The 18,593-nt window shown below is 44.5% G+C and overlaps 1 protein-coding gene across 1 annotated transcript in view; it reads right to left on the bottom strand.

Annotated features, from left to right (window-relative positions):
- Positions 1-18,593, bottom strand: part of LOC109919029 — a 63,583-nt gene that overhangs the window by 10,149 nt on the left and 34,841 nt on the right. The window contains exons 13-21 of the mRNA XM_048616671.1: positions 14,596-14,970; positions 11,677-11,961; positions 10,136-10,255; positions 9,122-9,148; positions 4,847-4,873; positions 3,099-3,125; positions 2,900-2,926; positions 2,558-2,584; positions 984-1,010 (exon numbers count right to left, since the gene is read on the bottom strand). Of these exons, the coding sequence (XP_048472628.1) occupies positions 984-1,010; positions 2,558-2,584; positions 2,900-2,926; positions 3,099-3,125; positions 4,847-4,873; positions 9,122-9,148; positions 10,136-10,255; positions 11,677-11,961; positions 14,596-14,970 (942 nt within the window). The remainder of the gene's footprint in view (positions 1-983; positions 1,011-2,557; positions 2,585-2,899; positions 2,927-3,098; positions 3,126-4,846; positions 4,874-9,121; positions 9,149-10,135; positions 10,256-11,676; positions 11,962-14,595; positions 14,971-18,593) is intronic.

Here is an 18,593-nt window from a genome sequence, read left to right as displayed (position 1 = left end):
ATAAAGAAACAGAGATATTAAAGCATAGAAGCTTCCAGAAGCTTTCACCACTTTGTGTGAACACTGTTCAGGTCTCCCCTCACCCTGCACAGGTCAGCGATGAGATTATCCATTCCACCACCCACTGTTCTGTCCCGTCCCTGCCAGGAATGTCAGTGTGGAACCTTAATTCCTCAGAGATCCACGTAATCCAACGTTTCCCAATTCCCATCCCCACCACTCCCTCAGAGGGAAAGGGCAGCAAGAGCTAATTGGTTAACTCAATACTGTCCTGGCAAGCAAGACCATCTCAGGTAGCACATACCATCATTGTGTCTGTCATTAACCTTACCAAAATATTACACTATCTGGGCGAGAGTCTGAGGCCGAGAGTCAGGGCACAAAATTAAAACATTAGCAGTATCAGGAGACCCAAGACAGGACAGCGCTAAACTCCCTCAACACTGTCCCTATCAGACATTGTCAGGACAGGTACAGCACAGGTTAGATACAGTGTAAAACCCATTCTTTCACATTGTCTCATTAAATATTCACAGGTATATAGCATGGACTATACAGAGAGTGAAGCTTCCCCTATATTATCCCATCACACACTGCCAGGTCAGGTAAACTACAGGGTTGGAATCAGAGTAAAGTTCTGTCTGCAGTGTCCCCATCAAACACTCCCAGGACAAGTAGAGCACAGGTCAGAAACAGAGTAAACCTTATCCTTCTACACTGTCCCATCGCATACTCTCAGGACATGTACAGCATGGGCTAGATATAGAGTAAAGCTCTCACTACACTATTCCCATCAAATACCCTTAGATACATCCAGCAACAACAAACCCATTTAAGCTGATAGCACCAGAAACAAACTTGGGATAGTCCTCCACATGGCTTTTAGCTTTTAATGGCCATGTGATGCTAGTGAAGAAACCAGTGCTGAACATGAGTTGAAAACCCAATCCCAGAGTGTTTATGATTTGGAAATAATCTCTTACCAAACTCCTGCTGAAGCTCCTTACATTCTGAAGAGAAAAACAGACAAGGCAAAACCACGTCATTTATTATATCAAAAAAGTCACTGAAAAACTGAAAATCATTACCCAATCAGAGATTTTTTGAAAGAGAATATAGTTTAGAAAAAAAAAGCAATTAAAAGAAATTGTTATCTGAATGATCCTTGTGTGACATTGCTCACTTGTCAGATAATACACTGCATGTATTTTACACAACAACAATTTACATTTATAAAGTGGCTGTTTTTCAACAACATCTCAAAATGCTTCAAATATTATAAATAAAAATATGACAGGTAACTAAAAGCTTATCAAACAGGGACGTTTTTATGATGTGTTTTAAGGATGAAAGTGAGATGAGGATGCAGGAGTAGAGTTTGGAACTGAGGCAACTGAAATTACATTCTCCAATGAAGGAACATTATAATTTTTCGTGTGCAAAAGGCCAGAATTAAAGGAGCACAGGAATCTCAGAGTTACAGAGTAGAGAGGGCAAGGACATGAAGGGACCGCAAGACTTGAATGAGAAATTAGGAATGGAGACATTGTTTAATGAGCAGCTAATGTAGGTCAGTAAGCAGGTGAGTGGAACTTAGGATGAGTGAAGACATGGGCAGCAGAGTGTTGGATGGCCACAAGTTTACAGGTTAAAATGTCAGAAACCAGTCAGGGTGTGTAGAATTAGATGAAATTGTGTGTTGTCAGGAATGCATTGTTCTCCTGCTGTAGTGAGGTTTGTATTCCTCACATCAGAATGTCAAAGATTAGAAATAACTAGAAAATACTGAAATATGGTAGACGTTACTTTATTTGGCTATTTGTAGAATTGTGAAGAGAATCGATTGTGAAATCAGCGACTGATTCACAAACACATGCCCAAATTTTAAAAAATGACATGTGATTCGTTGAATTGCAGGGAGGAGGAGGAGTAAATGTTACTGTTAAGATTATCCCTCTGGTTAGAACCTTGCGATGAGCTTCAGGCATCCTGCTCAAGTTTCATAAGTCTTTTTATCAAAGTCAACAAAATCGCAGGAATCTGGAGAGTAATTTGCCGATCATGCTCTGATTAGACTCTACCCGCATAAACTCGGTGCTTCTTTTGAAACCGATGCTGACTCTGTCCTTCCAGCATTTGCTGACGGTTTTGATCAGCGAGCACTTTAGGCGTTGGTGAAGCCAGTGGTCTTATTGCACTATTAATAAATAGCTGAAGACTGTTGATATTGAAACTTGCTCATTTCAACCGGCATGTATTTCCAGATATCCGCAGATCTGTTGATATCAGCTGAGGAAATTCCTGGGAAAACAGCTTCTCGAGGATCCCAGTTTTGAGATCGGTGAATGTGAACAGCTCACGTTGAAGAATTGGCTAAATTAGCTCGCCCACTTCACACACAGTCACAGGAGAGCATTATAATTTGGTGTTGGTTTTAATGGAACAACTTGTGATAAGGCCATTAACAGTTTTTTACAAACCTGTTAAATAGTGTTCAGACATTCTGACACTGAAATAAAATATTACAATCCAAATAATGTGTGTTCTCATAACTCACCTTGTTTCCCTTTTTGCTTAGCGATCACTGAAATGAAAAACAAACAACAATGTGATTCAGAGTTGACAGTAACCAGGTCAACTCTTGTCTTACTCTTACTCCCAGAATGACACAGGCTCAAACCCACTCCCTCACCCATCACCCACTTTACAGCAGACCCGTTGGAGGATCTGCATGAGTTCCACATTGTTCCAAAACTGCTTCTCTCCTACTAGGGTCTGGTCCCAGTCAGAGTTACCATCCAGCTTTCCCCATTGCTTTCCCATTCTCTTACTGTGGGGTTAATCAATCCACAACTCCGTCTTTTCCATCACCTTTATCCAATTGGTTTCAGGTTCTTACCAAGCGCCTGGTGAAGTCTTCCATACTCTGCAAAAAAGTGAAAACACCTCAGTGAGATGACAAATAAAATGACCATTTGTTATCTCCGTTTGAAATTGACCCGAGTCTTGGATGTGCTGTGAACTGCCCGGACACACAGACACACAATCAGGGTATTAATGGAACCACCTCCACCATCCCTAGGTTTCTGATCACGTACCTTTATCTGCCTTCATTTTTTCTTGCTCTGAAAGTTTAAAAAAAAATCAATGTGAGAAATACGGAGGATTAATTTGGATTTAAATAACAGTTACAGTGTGTCCTCCAGTGTCTTGTAGAAACAGAACTGTCGAATTAAGGTGTTATGGACCAGACTCAAACCCCCTCAAATATATCAAGGAGATAGCATAGACCTTAATTTTTATCTTATTTCAAGGCAAGGTAATGCACTACTTTGAAGATGTGATTTGATTGTTCAAATTACTAGGCTTTAAGCTAAACATACTTTGTTCCTATACTACAGCTAAAATACAAACAAAGCAAAGAATAATTGTCCTACAAGACTTAATAAAATAATATATCATTTAACTACAGCTCATCAAATGTTCTAATATGGCAGCACCCCATAAACACACCCTTTTCAAAGGCAAGTTCGGTAAAACAGATTTCCCTCACTTGCTATGTCCTCCAGTCCAGGAGAAGGAACACCGACAGAATGAATCTAGCAGCAGAGAGAAAACTCAAGCATTTGCAGCTCTAAAGAGAGAGACTGTATTTAGCAGCTTCATTCCAAAACCCCAACTTCAACAAGTGAAAGCAAAACTAAGACTAAAACCCTTGGTCTGTGTGAGCCTGACTCCACACATTCATGCTTCTTTTGCCTAATATAAAAATAAACTCAAAGTTATTTACTCTGCTTTCCAGGAGCAGATACCTCGTCACCAGGTTTACAATGTCCCATCTAAGAAAAACCAAGACAAAACAAATCCCTCACAAAAGCATATCTCATCACAAAGGAAACAGAACAGTATAGATTTGATGGGCTGAAAGGCCTCTTCTGTACTGTATCCTTCTGCAGCAACTAATCCATGCACAGCAAGATTCCACAAACAGTAACCAGGACAATTACCAAATCAACAGATTCCTGTGATTCCACTATAAAGTGCTAAATATTGGCTAGGACTCCGGGGAGAAGTTCTCTGTTCTTCCTAGAGATACAGCTAAGAGCTACGAAATGTTCAAAAGCATGCGAAGTCTTGCATTAAAGTCTGATGTAAAAGACAGTGCCTCTGACAGTGTAGCACTCCCTCAGCTATGCGCTGAAGTGTCAGCAACAGCTTTGTGCCCAAGTCTTGGATTGTGACTTGATGCCAGAAGCTCATGACGGAACCTCAGTTCACCCATGGGTGAACCATAGAGTTCACCTTTGCAACAGACAGAAACTGACCATTCTAATATTGTACTGTATTGACAGTCTCCTTAGATTCTCAAAGCTAACTCACTGGCCATTCTGAAATCCATCTTTCCCATTCAGGTCTGTGATGAAGAGAATTTCCTCACTTAAAGGGTTGTGAATCTTAAGAATTCTTTACCACATCAATCCAAAATACCGAAAAATAAAATGGTAGAGTCTTTACATGGGATAGTGCAGGGAAGTAGATTCATCATGATCAGACTGAACAGTGAAACAGCTCAAGTCAAGTGGCCGACTCATGCTCCCAGTCCTTGTTTTTTATGTACGTCACTTTCAATAAAGAACATTGGGACATCCTCAGAATGTGAAAGGTGCCATAGAAATGCAAATCTTTCTTATTATTCACGCCATGGTGACCTTCAAACCCAATCTATTTGTAATCCGTTATATCACCAGACCTGGAATTACAGTTTCACAAATGTTCTTCACCCAGATGTGATGATATGGATTTCCCACTCCCATCACATTTAACTCTGCTTTGAATGGTTACTCACCGACTTCTTCCATCAGCTTTTGATGTTCTGTAACAGATCAAAAGAAAACATTAAATCAGCACAGCCCTTCACCTCTCACACTGAACCCTGTCCCATTCCCAATGCAGCATGCATCACCTAAATCACATTGCCCACTCTCACATTGTAAGATCAGGGTGAGAGAGGAGGAGGAGGGAGAAAGCAGGAAGAGGGAGAGAGGAGGAGGAGAAGGAGGAGAGGGAGGAGGGAAGAGAGAGGGGGGAGAAAGGGAAGAAGAGGGAAGAAAGGGAAGAAGTGTGGGAAGCGGGGGGAAGAGAGAGGTGGGGAAAAAGAGATGTGGCAGAAAGAGATGGAGGGGGAAAGAGATAGAGGGGGGAGGGGGGGAAGAGAGAGGGGGAAAGAGTGGGGGGAAGAGTGGGGGCAAGGGGGGCAAAAGAGAGGGGAGAAAGAGAGAGTTATGAGAGAGGAAGAGACAGAAAGGGATAGAGAGTCTTGGAGCATGGGGTTGCATGGTTTTTTTTCCTATTCATTTGTGGGATGTGGGTGTCGCTGGCTGGCCAGCAATTATTGCCTGTCCCCAGTTGCCCTTGAGAAGGTGGTGGTGAGCTGCCTTCTTGAAGCTCCTTCTGTGGGTTGTCCCACAATGCCATTCGGGATGGAATTCCAGGATTTTGACCCAGCAACAGTGAATGAATGGCGATATATTTCCAAGTCAGGATGGTGAGTGGCTTGGAGGGGAACTTGAAGGTGGTGGTGTAGCCACATATCTGCCGCCCTTGTCCTTCTAGATGGAAGTGGTTGTGGGTTTGAAAGGTGCTGTCTGAGGGTCTTTGGTGCATTTCTGCAGTGCATCTTGTAGATAGTACACACTGCTGCTACTGAGCATTGGTGGTGGAGGATGTGGTTGCTTGTGGATGTAGTGAAATTCCATTGGGTTGCTTTGTCCTGGATAGTGTCAGGCTTCTTGAGTGTTGTTGGGGCTGCACTCATCCAGGGCAAGTGGGGAGTATTCCATCACACTCCTGACTTGTGCCTTGTAGAATGGTGGACAGGCTTTGGGCAGTCAGGAGGTGAGTTACTCACCGCAGTATCCCTAGGCTCTGGCCTGCTCTTCTAACTGTGTTTGTGCAGTGAGTCCAGTTGAGTCTCTGGTCAATGATAACACCCAGGATGATGATAGTGGGGGATTCAGTGATGGTAACATCATTGAATGTTAAGGGACGGTGGTTACATTGTCTCTTATTGGTGATGGTTATAGCCTGGCATTTGTGTGGTGCGAATGTCACTTGCTACTTGTCAGCCCAAGCCTGAGTATTGTCCAGATCTTGTTGCATTTGAACATGGGCTGCTTCAGTGTCTGAGGAGTCACGAATGGTGCTGAACATTGTGCAATCATCAGCGAACATCCCCACTTCTGACCTTGTGATGGTGGGAAGGTCATTGATGAAGCAGTTGAAGATGGTTGGGCCTGCAGAGATGTCCTGGAGCTGAGATGATTGACCTCCAATGACTGCAACCATCTTCCTATGTGTCAGGTATGACTCTAACCACCGGAGATTTTTCCCCCTGATACCCATTGATTATAGTTTTACTAGGGGTCCTTGATACCACACTCAGTCAAATGCACCCTTGATATCAAGGGCTGTCACTCTCACCTCACCTCTGGAATTCAGCTCTTTTGTCCATGTTTGAACCAAGGATGTAATGAGGTCAGGATCTGTGGCCCTGGAGGAACCCAAACTGGGCGTCACTGAACAGGTTATTGCTGAGTAGGTTTTGCTTGATAGCACTGTTGATGACACCTTCCATCACTTTACTGGTTATTGAAAGTAGACTGATGGGGCAGTAATTGGCTGGGTTGGATTTGTCCTGCTTTTTGTGTTCAGAACATACTTGGATAAATTTCCACATTATCGGGTAGACACCAGTGTTGTAACTGTACTGGAACAGTTTGGCTCCGGGAATGACAAGTTCTGGAGCACAAGTGTTCAGTACTATTGCCGGAATGTTGCCAGGGACCGTATCCTTTGCAGTATCCTGTGTCTCCAACCGTTTCTTGATATCATGTGGATTTGGCTGAACTCTGGTATCTGTAATGCTGGGGACCACTGCAGATGGCTGGATGGATCATCCACTCGGTACTTCCGGCTGAAGGTTGCTGCGAATGCTTCAGCCTTATCTTTTGCACTGATGTGCTGGGCTCTTCCATCATTGAGGATAGGGATATTTGTGGAGCCTCCTCCTTCAGTGAGTTGTTTAATTGTCCACCACCATTCACGAAGGGATGTGGCAGGACTCCAGGACTTAGATCTGATCCGTTGGTTGTGGGATCACTTAGCTCTGTCTATCACTTGCTGCTTTCATTGTTTGGCATGCAAGTAGTCCTGTTTGGTGGCTTCACCAGGTTGATATCTCATCTTCAGGTATGCCTGGTGCTGCTCCTTGCATGCTGTCCGGCACTCTCCATTGAACCAGGGTTGATCCCCTGGCTTGATGGTAATGGTTGAGTGGGGGATATTCTGGGCCATGAGGTTACAGATTGTGCTGTAGTACAATTCTGCTGCTGTTGATGGCCCACAGCGGCTCATGGATGCCCAGTCTTGAGTTTCTAGATCTGTGTGAAGTCTGTCCCATTTAGTACGGTGATAGTGCCACACAACAAGGTGGAGGTTCTTCTTAATGTGAAGGTGGGACTTCATCTCCATAAGGACTGTGCAATGGTCACTCTTACAATACGGTCATAGACAGATGCAACTGCGGCTGGCAGATTAGTAAGGATGAGGTAAAGTATGTTTTTCCCTCACCACCTGCCACAGACCCAGTCTAGCTGCTATGTCCTTTCAGACCCAACCTGCTCAATCAGTAGCACTGCTGCCAAGCCACTCTTGGTGGTGGACATTGAAATCCCCCACCCAGAGTACATTTTGTGCCCTTGCCATCCTCAGTGCTTCATCGAAGACTTATTCAGTATGGAGGAGTACCAATTCATCAACCAAGGGAGGTACGTGGTAATCAGCAGGAGGTTTACTTGCCCATGTTTAACCCGAAGCCATGAGACTTCATGGGGTCCAGAGTCAATGTTGAGGACTCCGAAAGCAACTCCCTCCCAACTGTATACCACTGTGCCACCACCTCTGCTGGGTCTGTCCTGCAGATGGAACAGGACATAATCAGGGATGGTGATGGTAGTGTCTGCAACATTGTCTCTAAGGCACGATTCTGTGAGTACAACTATGTCAGGCTGTTGTTTAACTAGTTTTTGAGACAGGTCTCCCAATTTTGGCACTAACCCCCAGATGTTGGCAAAGAGGATTTTGCAGGATCGACAGGGCTGTTTCTGCCATTGTCTTTTCCGGTGCCTAGGTCGATATCAGGTGATCCACCCAGTTTCATTTCTTTAAGACTTTGTAGCGATTGGCACAACTGAATGGGGCATCACGGTGGCACAGTGGTTAGCGTTGCTGCCTCATAGCGCCAGGGACCTGGATTCAATTTCACTCTCAGGTGACTGTCTGTGTGGGGTTTGCACATTCTCCCAGTGTCTGCGTGGGTTTCCTCCAGGTGCTCCGGTTTCCTCCCACAGTCCAAAGATGTGCAGGGTAGGTGGATTGGCCGTGCTAAATTGCCCGTAGTGTTCAGGGATGTGTAGATTAGGTGGGTGATAGGGGTTGGGTCTGGATGGGATGCTCTGAGGGTCGCTGTGGACTTGTTGGGCCAAAAGGCCTGTTTCTACACTGTAGGGAATCTATGATGAATGGCTTGCTAGGCCATTTCAGAGGGCAATTGAGAGTCAACGACATGCTGTGAGTCTGGAGTCACATGTAGGCCAGACCAGGTGATGGTGGCGGATTTCCCTTCCTGAAGGGCATTGGTGAACCAGATGGGTTTTTCCAACAATCGGCAAAGGTTTCATGGTGTTTAGTAGATTCTTAATTCCAGACTTATTTTTAAATTTATTGAATTCAAATTCCACCATCTGCAGTGGTGGGATTCAAATCCAGGTCCCCAGAACATTAGTTGGTTGCGATAGTCTAGCAATAATACCACGAGGCCATCACCTACCCCCTACAGGTAGGATTTATACTCATAGAATACCCTGACAAGATAATTGAGGGTAGGATTAGGAACTGACACAGGGAGCCTCCTGAGACTGTTGTGGTCAGTAACATATAGGAGGGGTCTGGCCCCTCTCAAGACAGAAACGGTAAAGTTCAGGGTGACAGTGTGAAATTTCTCAACAGCGAGAGTCAATATAACATCAGCACATGTCCCACAGACTGAAGAAACATCACTTACCATAAAGATCTTCAGATTTCCTGAGGCCTAGAAAAGAAAACCAAATAAATGAATGAATCCAATGGGCACCATGACCTCTGGAGATGGTGTCAGTATCGGACTGTCATGAACAGGTTCCTCATTACACACCTCACTAAAAATAAATCCTTATTTCCCCTCAAATATTAACTTGGGGTCTCTCTCTTCACAGATTCTGCCTGATCTGTGGAATATTTCCAGCACTGTCTGTTTTAGTTTGTGTTAACAAATTATTAGGTTCCGTTTATGGATTATTATAGATTCATCAGGGTCATACAGCTGGAAAACAAACCCTTCGGTCCAACTCGTCCATACCGACCATACATCCCAATCTGACCTAGTCCCATTCATCAGCATTTGGGCCACATCCCTCTAAATGATGCTCTGATGAAGCGTCATCTAGACTCAAAACGTTAGCTTGCTTTCTCTCCATGGATGCTGCCTGACCAGCTATGATCTGCCTGATCTCCAGCACTTTTTGTTTTCGGTACAAATTCCAGCATCTGCTGTAATTTGCTCCTCCCTCTAAACCCTTCCTATTCATGTACCCATCCAGATGCCTTTAAAATGATGTAATTGTACCAGCCTCCACCACTTCCTCTGGCAGCTCAATCCATACACACGCCACCCTCTGTGTGAAAAAGTTACCCCTCGGGTCCCTTTCAAATCTTTCCCCTCTCACCTTAAACCAATGGCCTCTAGTTTTGGACTCCCCCACCCTCGGAAAAAACCTTAGCTATTCACACTATCCGTTCCCCGCACGATTTTATAAACTTCTATAAGATGGCCCCTGCCACTGACACTCCAGGGAAAAACGTCCCAGCATATTCAGCCTCCCCCTATAATTTGAACTCTCCAGTCCTGGCAACATCTTTGTAAATCCTTTCTGGACCCTCTCAAGTTTAACAGCAGCCTTCCTACAGAAGGGTGACCAGAATTGTACGCAGTATTCTATTCTTAAAGAAAAGTTGTCAGTGTTGGAGCAGAGGTCATCACCTTGAATCTCATTCTGTAATTTCCGAAGGTACCACACTGCGACAGTGACTAATGCAACAATCAGAGCAAACAGGATCCAGAACGTTATCTGCCATCCGGAAACATGGGGGAAGAAGGAATCTGTGTGGAGAGAAAGGGAAGGGGGTGAGAGGAAGGCAAGGAAGGGGAGGGGAAGAGAGGGACACAGAGAGGAGAGAGAATGAGAGGAGAGAGAGTGGGAGAAGGAAAGGGAGAGGGGAAAGGTTGTGTGGGTGTAAGGGAGAATGGGGGAAGCGAGAGGGAATGAGAGGGAGGAGGAGAGGAAGGGGAGAAGATTGTGAGGGAAAGGGGAGGGGGAGGGGGAGGGGGAAGAGGTAGTAAGCAAGAGGGAGAGAGAGAGAAGAGAGACAGAGCAGGAGATGGCAAGGATAAGCGGGAAGGGGGGAGAGGGAGAGACAAATTTGACAGTGAGAGAGGGGGAGGGCATAAACACAGAGGAGAGAGGGAGAGGGGAAGGATGGAGAATGAGGGAGAGAGACGAGAGAAAGAAAGAGAAAATAAGAGTTTGAGGAGGACAGGGGGCAAGATGGAGGGGTGGAAGATGGAGAGGGTGAGAAGGGAGAAGAGAGACAGAGAGAGATCGGGGTTGAGGGAAAGGAGAAGGGGGTGGACAGTGAGGAGAGAGAGAGTAAGAAAATGAACCATTCAGCTATTTAAGTTAACACAAACCCATTGTCACACCCTTTAGAATGATAAGGAGTCATACCCTTTACTCCAACTCAACCATGCCAACCAGATATCCTAAACTGATCTCGTCCCATTTGTCAGCAATTGGCCTAAATCCCGCCAAACCCTTCCTATTCATATACCCATCCAAATGTCTTTTAAATGTAATTGTACCAGCCTCCACCACCTCCTCTGGCAGCTCATTCCATACTTGCACCATCCTCTCATGAAACATTGCCCCTTGGGTCCCTTTTAAGTCTTTTCCCTCTCACCTTAAACCTACACCCTCTGATTTTGGACTGCTCTACCCTGGGGAAAAGACCTTGACCCTTCAACCTATCCATGCCCCTTATGTACCCAAATTCAATCACCCCTCCCCCTTCATCAGCGCCTCACCCTCCATTACTCGTCTCCCTCCTCCCAACCTCCATTCCACTATCTCCCTCTCCCTTCATCACCCACACTCTCTCTCTTCATCACATCTCTCCCTTTTTGAAAACTCCGTTCAACCCTCTCCCTCCCAACTTCCACCACACTCACTCCCTCCCCTGAACCTGCATCACATCCACTCCTTCTCCATCTATTGCAGCTTCACACTCTTCCTCAAGCTCCATCACTCTCTCTCTCCCTCCCGTGAAATGCCTTTTGTTGCCACAAGAGGCAAGCCAAAGCCATGAGGGGCCTCTTTTTGACACTTCTGGCTAAACAGGGCCACAAGGAGCCAGTTTCAATCACAGAGTTTCCTCAGGATTTTATATATTTCTCTACAATCAGATTCATATCCTTGCCCCCAGTTTGCTGTGTATCTGTGAAGGTCTTCTCCCACTGTGACCGACCTGCAATCTGGATGTGAGCCTCCTGTTTCTCCTCCAGGATCATGTTATTAATGATACAAGTGTACTTGTTGGTGGACTGCTTGGGGATCTCGATGAAGCTGCTGACCGTGAGCAGTTCCTGAGTGTCCGGCTGGTATGTGGTTTGTTGCTGGGCTGCTATGTTCTCTCCGTCTCCATCCGTCCACAGGATGGGTGGCTCTGGGTACCACCCTTCGGATCTGCAGCCCAGTCTGATGCCATCCCCCGTTTGGCCCTCCATCTCAATCCTGGGCTGGCGGCCTGTACCTGCAATCACAGAGACATCAGGAAGGGGAGTTGGCCGCAAAGCCTGTTATGGCCTCCCTACACCACTCAGTCAGATCGCAGCTGACCTGTACTTTCTGGAGGGCAACCACGATTCGATCACAATCTGTCAGGGCAAGAAGTTGGGGGAGGGCAGAAGACACTGCACTCAGAGAGATGAGAGAGGGACAATCCAGACAGGAATGACCCATAGTCAAATTATTCATCAGGACAAAGTTTCTACAAATGGTCCTCGTTTCTGGGCCTTCAAAGAGGCTACAGGATCAACATTGTTTTTTAAAACTCTCGAACAGGACCTTTTAAAAGCTCATAAACATTGCAGAAACATTTAATTCACTATGAAGCTGACCTGCGTACACCAGAAAATTGTTCTCTGGCATTGTTTTAAAGTAACTTTAACCAGATTTGAATCTGGAATACTCCAAAAGATCATAAGATTTAGGAGCAGGATTAGGTCATTCAGCCCATTGAGTGTGCACTACATTCAGTCATGGCTGATATGTTCCTCAACCCCATTCTCTTGTCTTCTCTCCATAACCCTTGATCTCCCTCTGAGTCTATCTATCTCTATTTTAAATGGACTCAATGATGTGGTCTCCAAATCCCTATGTGACAATGACTTCCACAGATTAACCGCACACTGGCTAAAGAAATGCCTCCATGTCTCAGTTCTAAAGAGTCATACTTTCACTCTGAGGCTGAGCCCTTGGGTCCTAGTCTCCTCTACTAGTAGAAATTCTATCCTGGCCTCTCAATATCCTGTAAATTTCAATCAGACCCCACCCTCATCATTGCAAACTTCACCGAGTACAAACCCAGGGTCCTCAACTGCTCCTGATTTGAAAAGTTCTTCATCCCCATGGTCATCATTATAATGTCCTCTGGAGCCCCATCCAATGCCAGCACATTCTTCCTTAGATATAGGGCCTAAAACCCCATACAATATTCAAAATAAGGTCTGAGCAGAGCCATATACAGCCTCAGCAGCACATCTCTACTCTTGTATTCTAATCCCCTTGAAATGAATGCCAACATTACATTTGCCTTCCAAACTGCTGGTTGAACTTGGATGTTAACCTTAAGAGAATCCTGACTTGGACTCCGATGGTCCTTTGTACTTCAGATTTCCAAACCTTTTCCCCATTTAGAAAATAGTCTACACCTCTAACCTTCCAATAAAAAGCGCATAACCTCAGAAGGTAGACTCCAGTCTCTGTTCAAAATTTCGGTGACTAAACATATTTGCAGGTGCACATGAGCTGGTTAGTGTTTTGCAAATCACAAATGGATTTTCCTGAAACTTATGTAATTCAACTCAGACCAAAGACACAATTTTTTTAAGAGTAAGTTAAGACTGGACTGGCAATTATGCTGAAGACCAAAACTCTAGACCAAAGTTTCAAAGAAGTAAAGTCTCAATCCCAGATGGGAAGAATGGATGGAATCCTCTGAATATTTCCCTCTTTGAAGAGCCATATTACACTTGAAATCTTAACTTGGTTTCTCTCTCCACGGATGCTGGTAGACCTGCTGAATTTCTCCAGCACTTCCTGTCTTTATTTCAGGTTTCCAGCATCTACAATACTTTGCTTTTAGTTAAAAGTACATGATTTTACAGTTAAGGCAGAGATGAAGAAACATGTTTTCTCTTATAGGATCATTTAGTCTGCGGAATTGCATTCCCCACATCCAAAACAACCACTCAGACATTCTGTTTGCATTTCCGGAATCTACGTTATAGGAGGGATGTCATTTTGCACTGGAGAGAGTGCACAGGAGAATTACCAGAACGTTGCCTGGGCTGAAGAGTTTCAGTTATGAACAGAGATTGGACAGACTGGAGTGGCTTTCCTTCGAGCAGAGGCAACTACGGAGGGGGGCAAACACAATGATTAGAAGATGCATTAAATTATGAGGAGCAAAGACAAGGTAGACAGGAAGCAACTTTTTTTTCCCTTGGTGAAGTGATCAATGGCCCGTGGACACGGATTTAAGGGAAGGGGTAGGAGGTTTCAAGGATATGTGAGGAAAAATATTTTCACTCAGAGGGTGGTGGGAACCCAGAACTCTGTAAGGGTGGTAGAGGCAGAAATCCTCAAAACATGTAAGAAATATTTAGATGTACACTTGCAATGCCAAAGCATTCAGGTCTACGGGCTAAGTGTTGGACCGTAAGATATATGAGCAAATTTAGGCCATTTGATATATCGTGTCTGTTCCACTATTTAATCATGGCTGATATGTTTCACAGACCCGTTTTCCTGCCTTCTCCCCATAACCCTTGATCCCCTGGCCAGTCAAGAATCCATAAATCTCTGTCTTAAATACACGTAATGACTTGGCCTCCACAGCCCTCTGCGGCAATGAGATCCATAGATTAAACACCCTCAGGCTGAAGAAATTCCTCCCCGTCTTAGTGCTAAGTGATCATCCCCTTGTCCTGAGACTGTGCGCCCATGCTCTAGATTCCTCCGTCAGCAGAAACAGCCTCTCAGTGTCGATCCTGTAGGGGTCTCGAACTATTTGCATTCCATCAAGGTCTAGGTCAATGTCCTTTACCTCAACAAACTCATCACTGAGCAAGTCAAATAGGGTGTTTCCAAAATGGTCACTAACCTGTCACATTCAGCATGAGCTTAAACTCCCGGTGTTTTTCATCAGATGCCACAAAGCACTTGTACTGTCCCCTGTCGGAGACTCGGACATCCTTGAGCCTAAGAGAGACATTCCCCTGTGCCACTTTGTCGAGAAACAGTTCGGTCCGGCCTCTGTAGGCCGAGGGCTGGTGTATCAAATCGTCCGCTCCCTCCTTGTACATGTGGACAGGTGAGTTGTAGCCATATGCCACATTGATCCAGCGAACTTCCATATTCTGTGGGATTCTGGCTGGCACCAATTGACATTCCAGGACAACGTTGCTCCTGAAAACCCCAACTATGGGTTCAAGTGATCCCATCACCGCAAAATCTACCACTGCTTCTGTAGTAGCCACTGGAGAGAGAATCAGATCCATTGCTCATCACTCAGGTTATTACAGCTATATACTATTGTTTTTAACAGAGAAAGAGGGAGAGAGAGAGAGAGCCTGCAAGGGATAGAGATGGAGAGGGAGGAACAGAGAGACAGGCAGGGAGGGGCAGAGAGGGGGAGGCAGAGGGACAGCGAGGTATGGAGATGGAGATTGGAGACAGAGGGCCAAAAAACAGAAACGAGGAATAGAGAAACACGAAAAGTGAGAAACAGAGGAAATTTTAGCTCAGGGTGCAATGACTTGTCAAGTGATCCCAACAACAAAATATGAAAGAGAAAACAGGTTTCTGTTATCTTTCAAATTTACTTCCCTACCATGAAAGATCCAAATGAGAATCTGGAGCAGGAGAAACATTCCGGAAATTCAGAAATCCAGCGTCAGCAGATCCAGGGAATAAAATATCGTAGCTGTCTAAAATATTACCGGAGAATTTACATTAATAACATAGACACTGGGGAGAGTCAGCAATCAACAGGCACACTGGGCAGTCAACTAGAACGGCAACATTTGGGTAGGTACCTCCACGTGTACCAGCATAACACATAAATATACTGAAATATACAATACATGTACTGACATACACATGTAGGCTTCCATGTAGTTCCATTGCATGCCTTCCCAATTTTCATATTTTTCTCCTCTCTGTTTATAATTAATTACAAATTGGGTATCTATGACTCTTCCAAAACTGGCAAGTAATAGAAATTTGCTGGACTGAAGTTACTTGCCATGGAGCAAATGATACTGAGTGGAGACATGACTGAGATGTATAAAAAGATGAGGGACACTGACAGAGTAGTCAGGAAGAAACTTTTCACCTTGGTGGAGTAATCAATCACTGGAGCCAGAGATTTAAGGTAAGGGGCAGGAGGTTTAGACAGGTTGCGAGGAAAATCTTTTTCACACACAGGGTGGTGGGAATCTGGAACTCACTAAAGTATGGTAGAGGAAGAAATCCTCATAAGATTTGAGAAGTATACAGATGTACACTTGTGAGGCCAAGGCATACAAGGCCAGGTGCCGGGATATGGGATTAAAACACATTTCGGTGGTTATTTTGGACCAACACAAACTCAATGGACCAAAGGGTGTTTGTTTCTCCTGTGGACCTCTATGGCTCATGTGTCAAACAACATAATTTAATATACCTCATGCTAACCCAACTATTATTGCTCATGTAGTTAGCTATTAAACCTATCTAAAAATGATGCAGGAGCATATAGTGGGAGCTATCTGACATAATCAAATGTGCATCTCTGGCTGCGCATTTTATAAAAAGTGTAGATCTACAGGAAATTACAATGTGCATCAGAATATTCCTACTTCATGCAAACTAAATCTGTAAATGATAAATGAAGAATCTTTATTCATACCAATGCACCATATTCATTTTCAAAACATAACTGTTACGGAGTTGTGGGTGCCTAAGTATAATCAAAATGAGAACGGAACTACTGGAGGGACTGATATCTCTGAAGGTGGCAAAAACAAGGGATCAAATAAATGTTTTGATAAAATCACATTGATCAGAGTATACTTCTAATGCTGCAGCACTCCCTCAGTGCTGCACTGGAGTGTCAGTCTGGGTTTTTATGATCATGTCCTGGAGTGCCGCTTGAACCCACAATCTCTTGACTTAAAGGAGGGAGTAAGAACAACTGACTCACAGCTGACACTGGGACTGCTGCCAGCCTTCTCGAACCTGTTCGTTGGATCCAAAACTGCTTCAGCGACAGGAAATAAAGGGTAATGGTCAATGGGTGTTTTTGTGAATGGGAAACATTTCTCAATGGTGTTCCATAGGGCTCAGTGTTGGGCCCCTACCTGATAATGGTACATATTATTAATTTAGACATAAATGTTGGAAGCATGATTGGGATAATTCCATGCATGAAAAATAGGCCCTGTGATTGACAGGGAGGAGAATGGCTGTCAACTACGGAATGATATCAATGGTTGGTTGAGGGGAAAGAAAAGTGGCTAATGGAATTCCCTCCAGAGTAGTGTGAGGTTATGTACTTGGGAAGAGCAATCAAAGCTGAGGAATACACCACAAACAGAAGGGAATTGAGGGGCACAGAAGTGAAGATCTCAAAGTGCACATCCGCATTCTCAAGATAGTGGGACACGTAGACAAGGAGGTAAAGAAGGCAGACAGGATGCTTTCTTTCATTGGGTGAGGCACTGAGTACAAAAGCAGGAAATAATTGCTGGATCTGTATGAAGACACTGACTAGAGATGGGAATTTTGTGTACAGATCTAGTTAGGTCCTTACAGGAAGGACACAATGGTTCTAGACATAATTCAGAAGATTTAGAAGAATGTTGCCAGTGCTTGGAAATTGCAGTAATTGAACGAAAGATTGAGTCAGTTAGTTTTGTTTTCCTGTCAACGGAGGAGGCTGTAGGGCAACTTAATTAAGGTGTATGAAATAATGAGGTTCTGGGATAGAGTGGACAGGGAAGACATTGTTCCCTTGGCAGTGCAATCAATCACCAGGGAACACAGATTGAAGATGATGGATAAAGGATGATAGGGGACATGAGTGTCATTTTCACTCAGAGGAAATCCTCAACTCATTTAAAAAGACCCTGGATCTGGATGTGCTGGAACCTGCAAGACTATGGACCAGGAGCTGGAAGGTGGTATTAGAATGTTTGGCAGTGTAAAAATTTATTCTGCAGTGGCCCTTTTCTATCCTGTAACTTTTCTCTGGTTTGCCTGGGGCAGGACACAGGAAACAGTGAAATTTAAATCCTGAAATATCCAAATAGTTTACATCAGGACCAGAGATGGGGAGAGTGGAGGAGGGAGACATTGATACCATTCACATCAACCATCCCCTCTCTCTGATTGAGGAAGTTTCTGCTGGATTGCCAGTTGGATTTATTTATGACTGTCTTCTATTGATAACGCCCAGCCACCCACACAAGCAGTGACATCTCCATAACACGGACCTTTGCAAGCTCCTTAAAAACATTAGATAACAAGATGTAGAGCTGGTTGAACACAGCAGGCCAAGCAGCATCAGAGGAGCCAGGAAGGCTGACGTTTTGGGCCTAGACCCTTCTTCAGAAATCAGTGCCTACTATCTCCTTAATAACATTGACAGCTTCTGGTGGAAAGGCTTACATTTATGTAGCACTTTAGATCCACATGCCAAAGCAAACAAAGTACTTGTGGACACTGAGAACAACTCCCCTGCTGGTCTTTGAAATAGTGGCCTTGAGATCTTTTAGATCTACCACCAAGAGGTCAAATGAGATTTTCGATAAAGTCTCAGTAATCAGCGTGCACTCCCTCAGTATGCACTAGAGTCTCAGTTTGAGGTTTCATGGCCAAGTCCCGGAGTAGGGCTTGAATCCACAACCTCCTGATGAAATGGAAGGAGTAACAACACTCGATTCACCGCTGGGCCAGTTACTGGCCTTCTTGAATCTGTTCAATATTCCCGGTAGCCTGTTCCTTTTACAACTTGGAGAGATGGGGAGGGCGGTCTCACGCAAGAATTAAAAGTTTTTTTTAATCATCCGGTCTCTGTTGGAAAGTGGGGATTCCAGTTCAGCGAATCCTGGGACCATC

Source organism: Rhincodon typus, chromosome 35 (genome assembly GCF_021869965.1).
Source record: "Rhincodon typus isolate 14 chromosome 35, sRhiTyp1.1, whole genome shotgun sequence".
NCBI lineage: Eukaryota > Metazoa > Chordata > Chondrichthyes > Orectolobiformes > Rhincodontidae > Rhincodon > Rhincodon typus.
The sequence above is the reverse complement of the archived record's forward strand: the minus strand, read 5'-3'. Positions and strand labels throughout refer to the sequence as shown.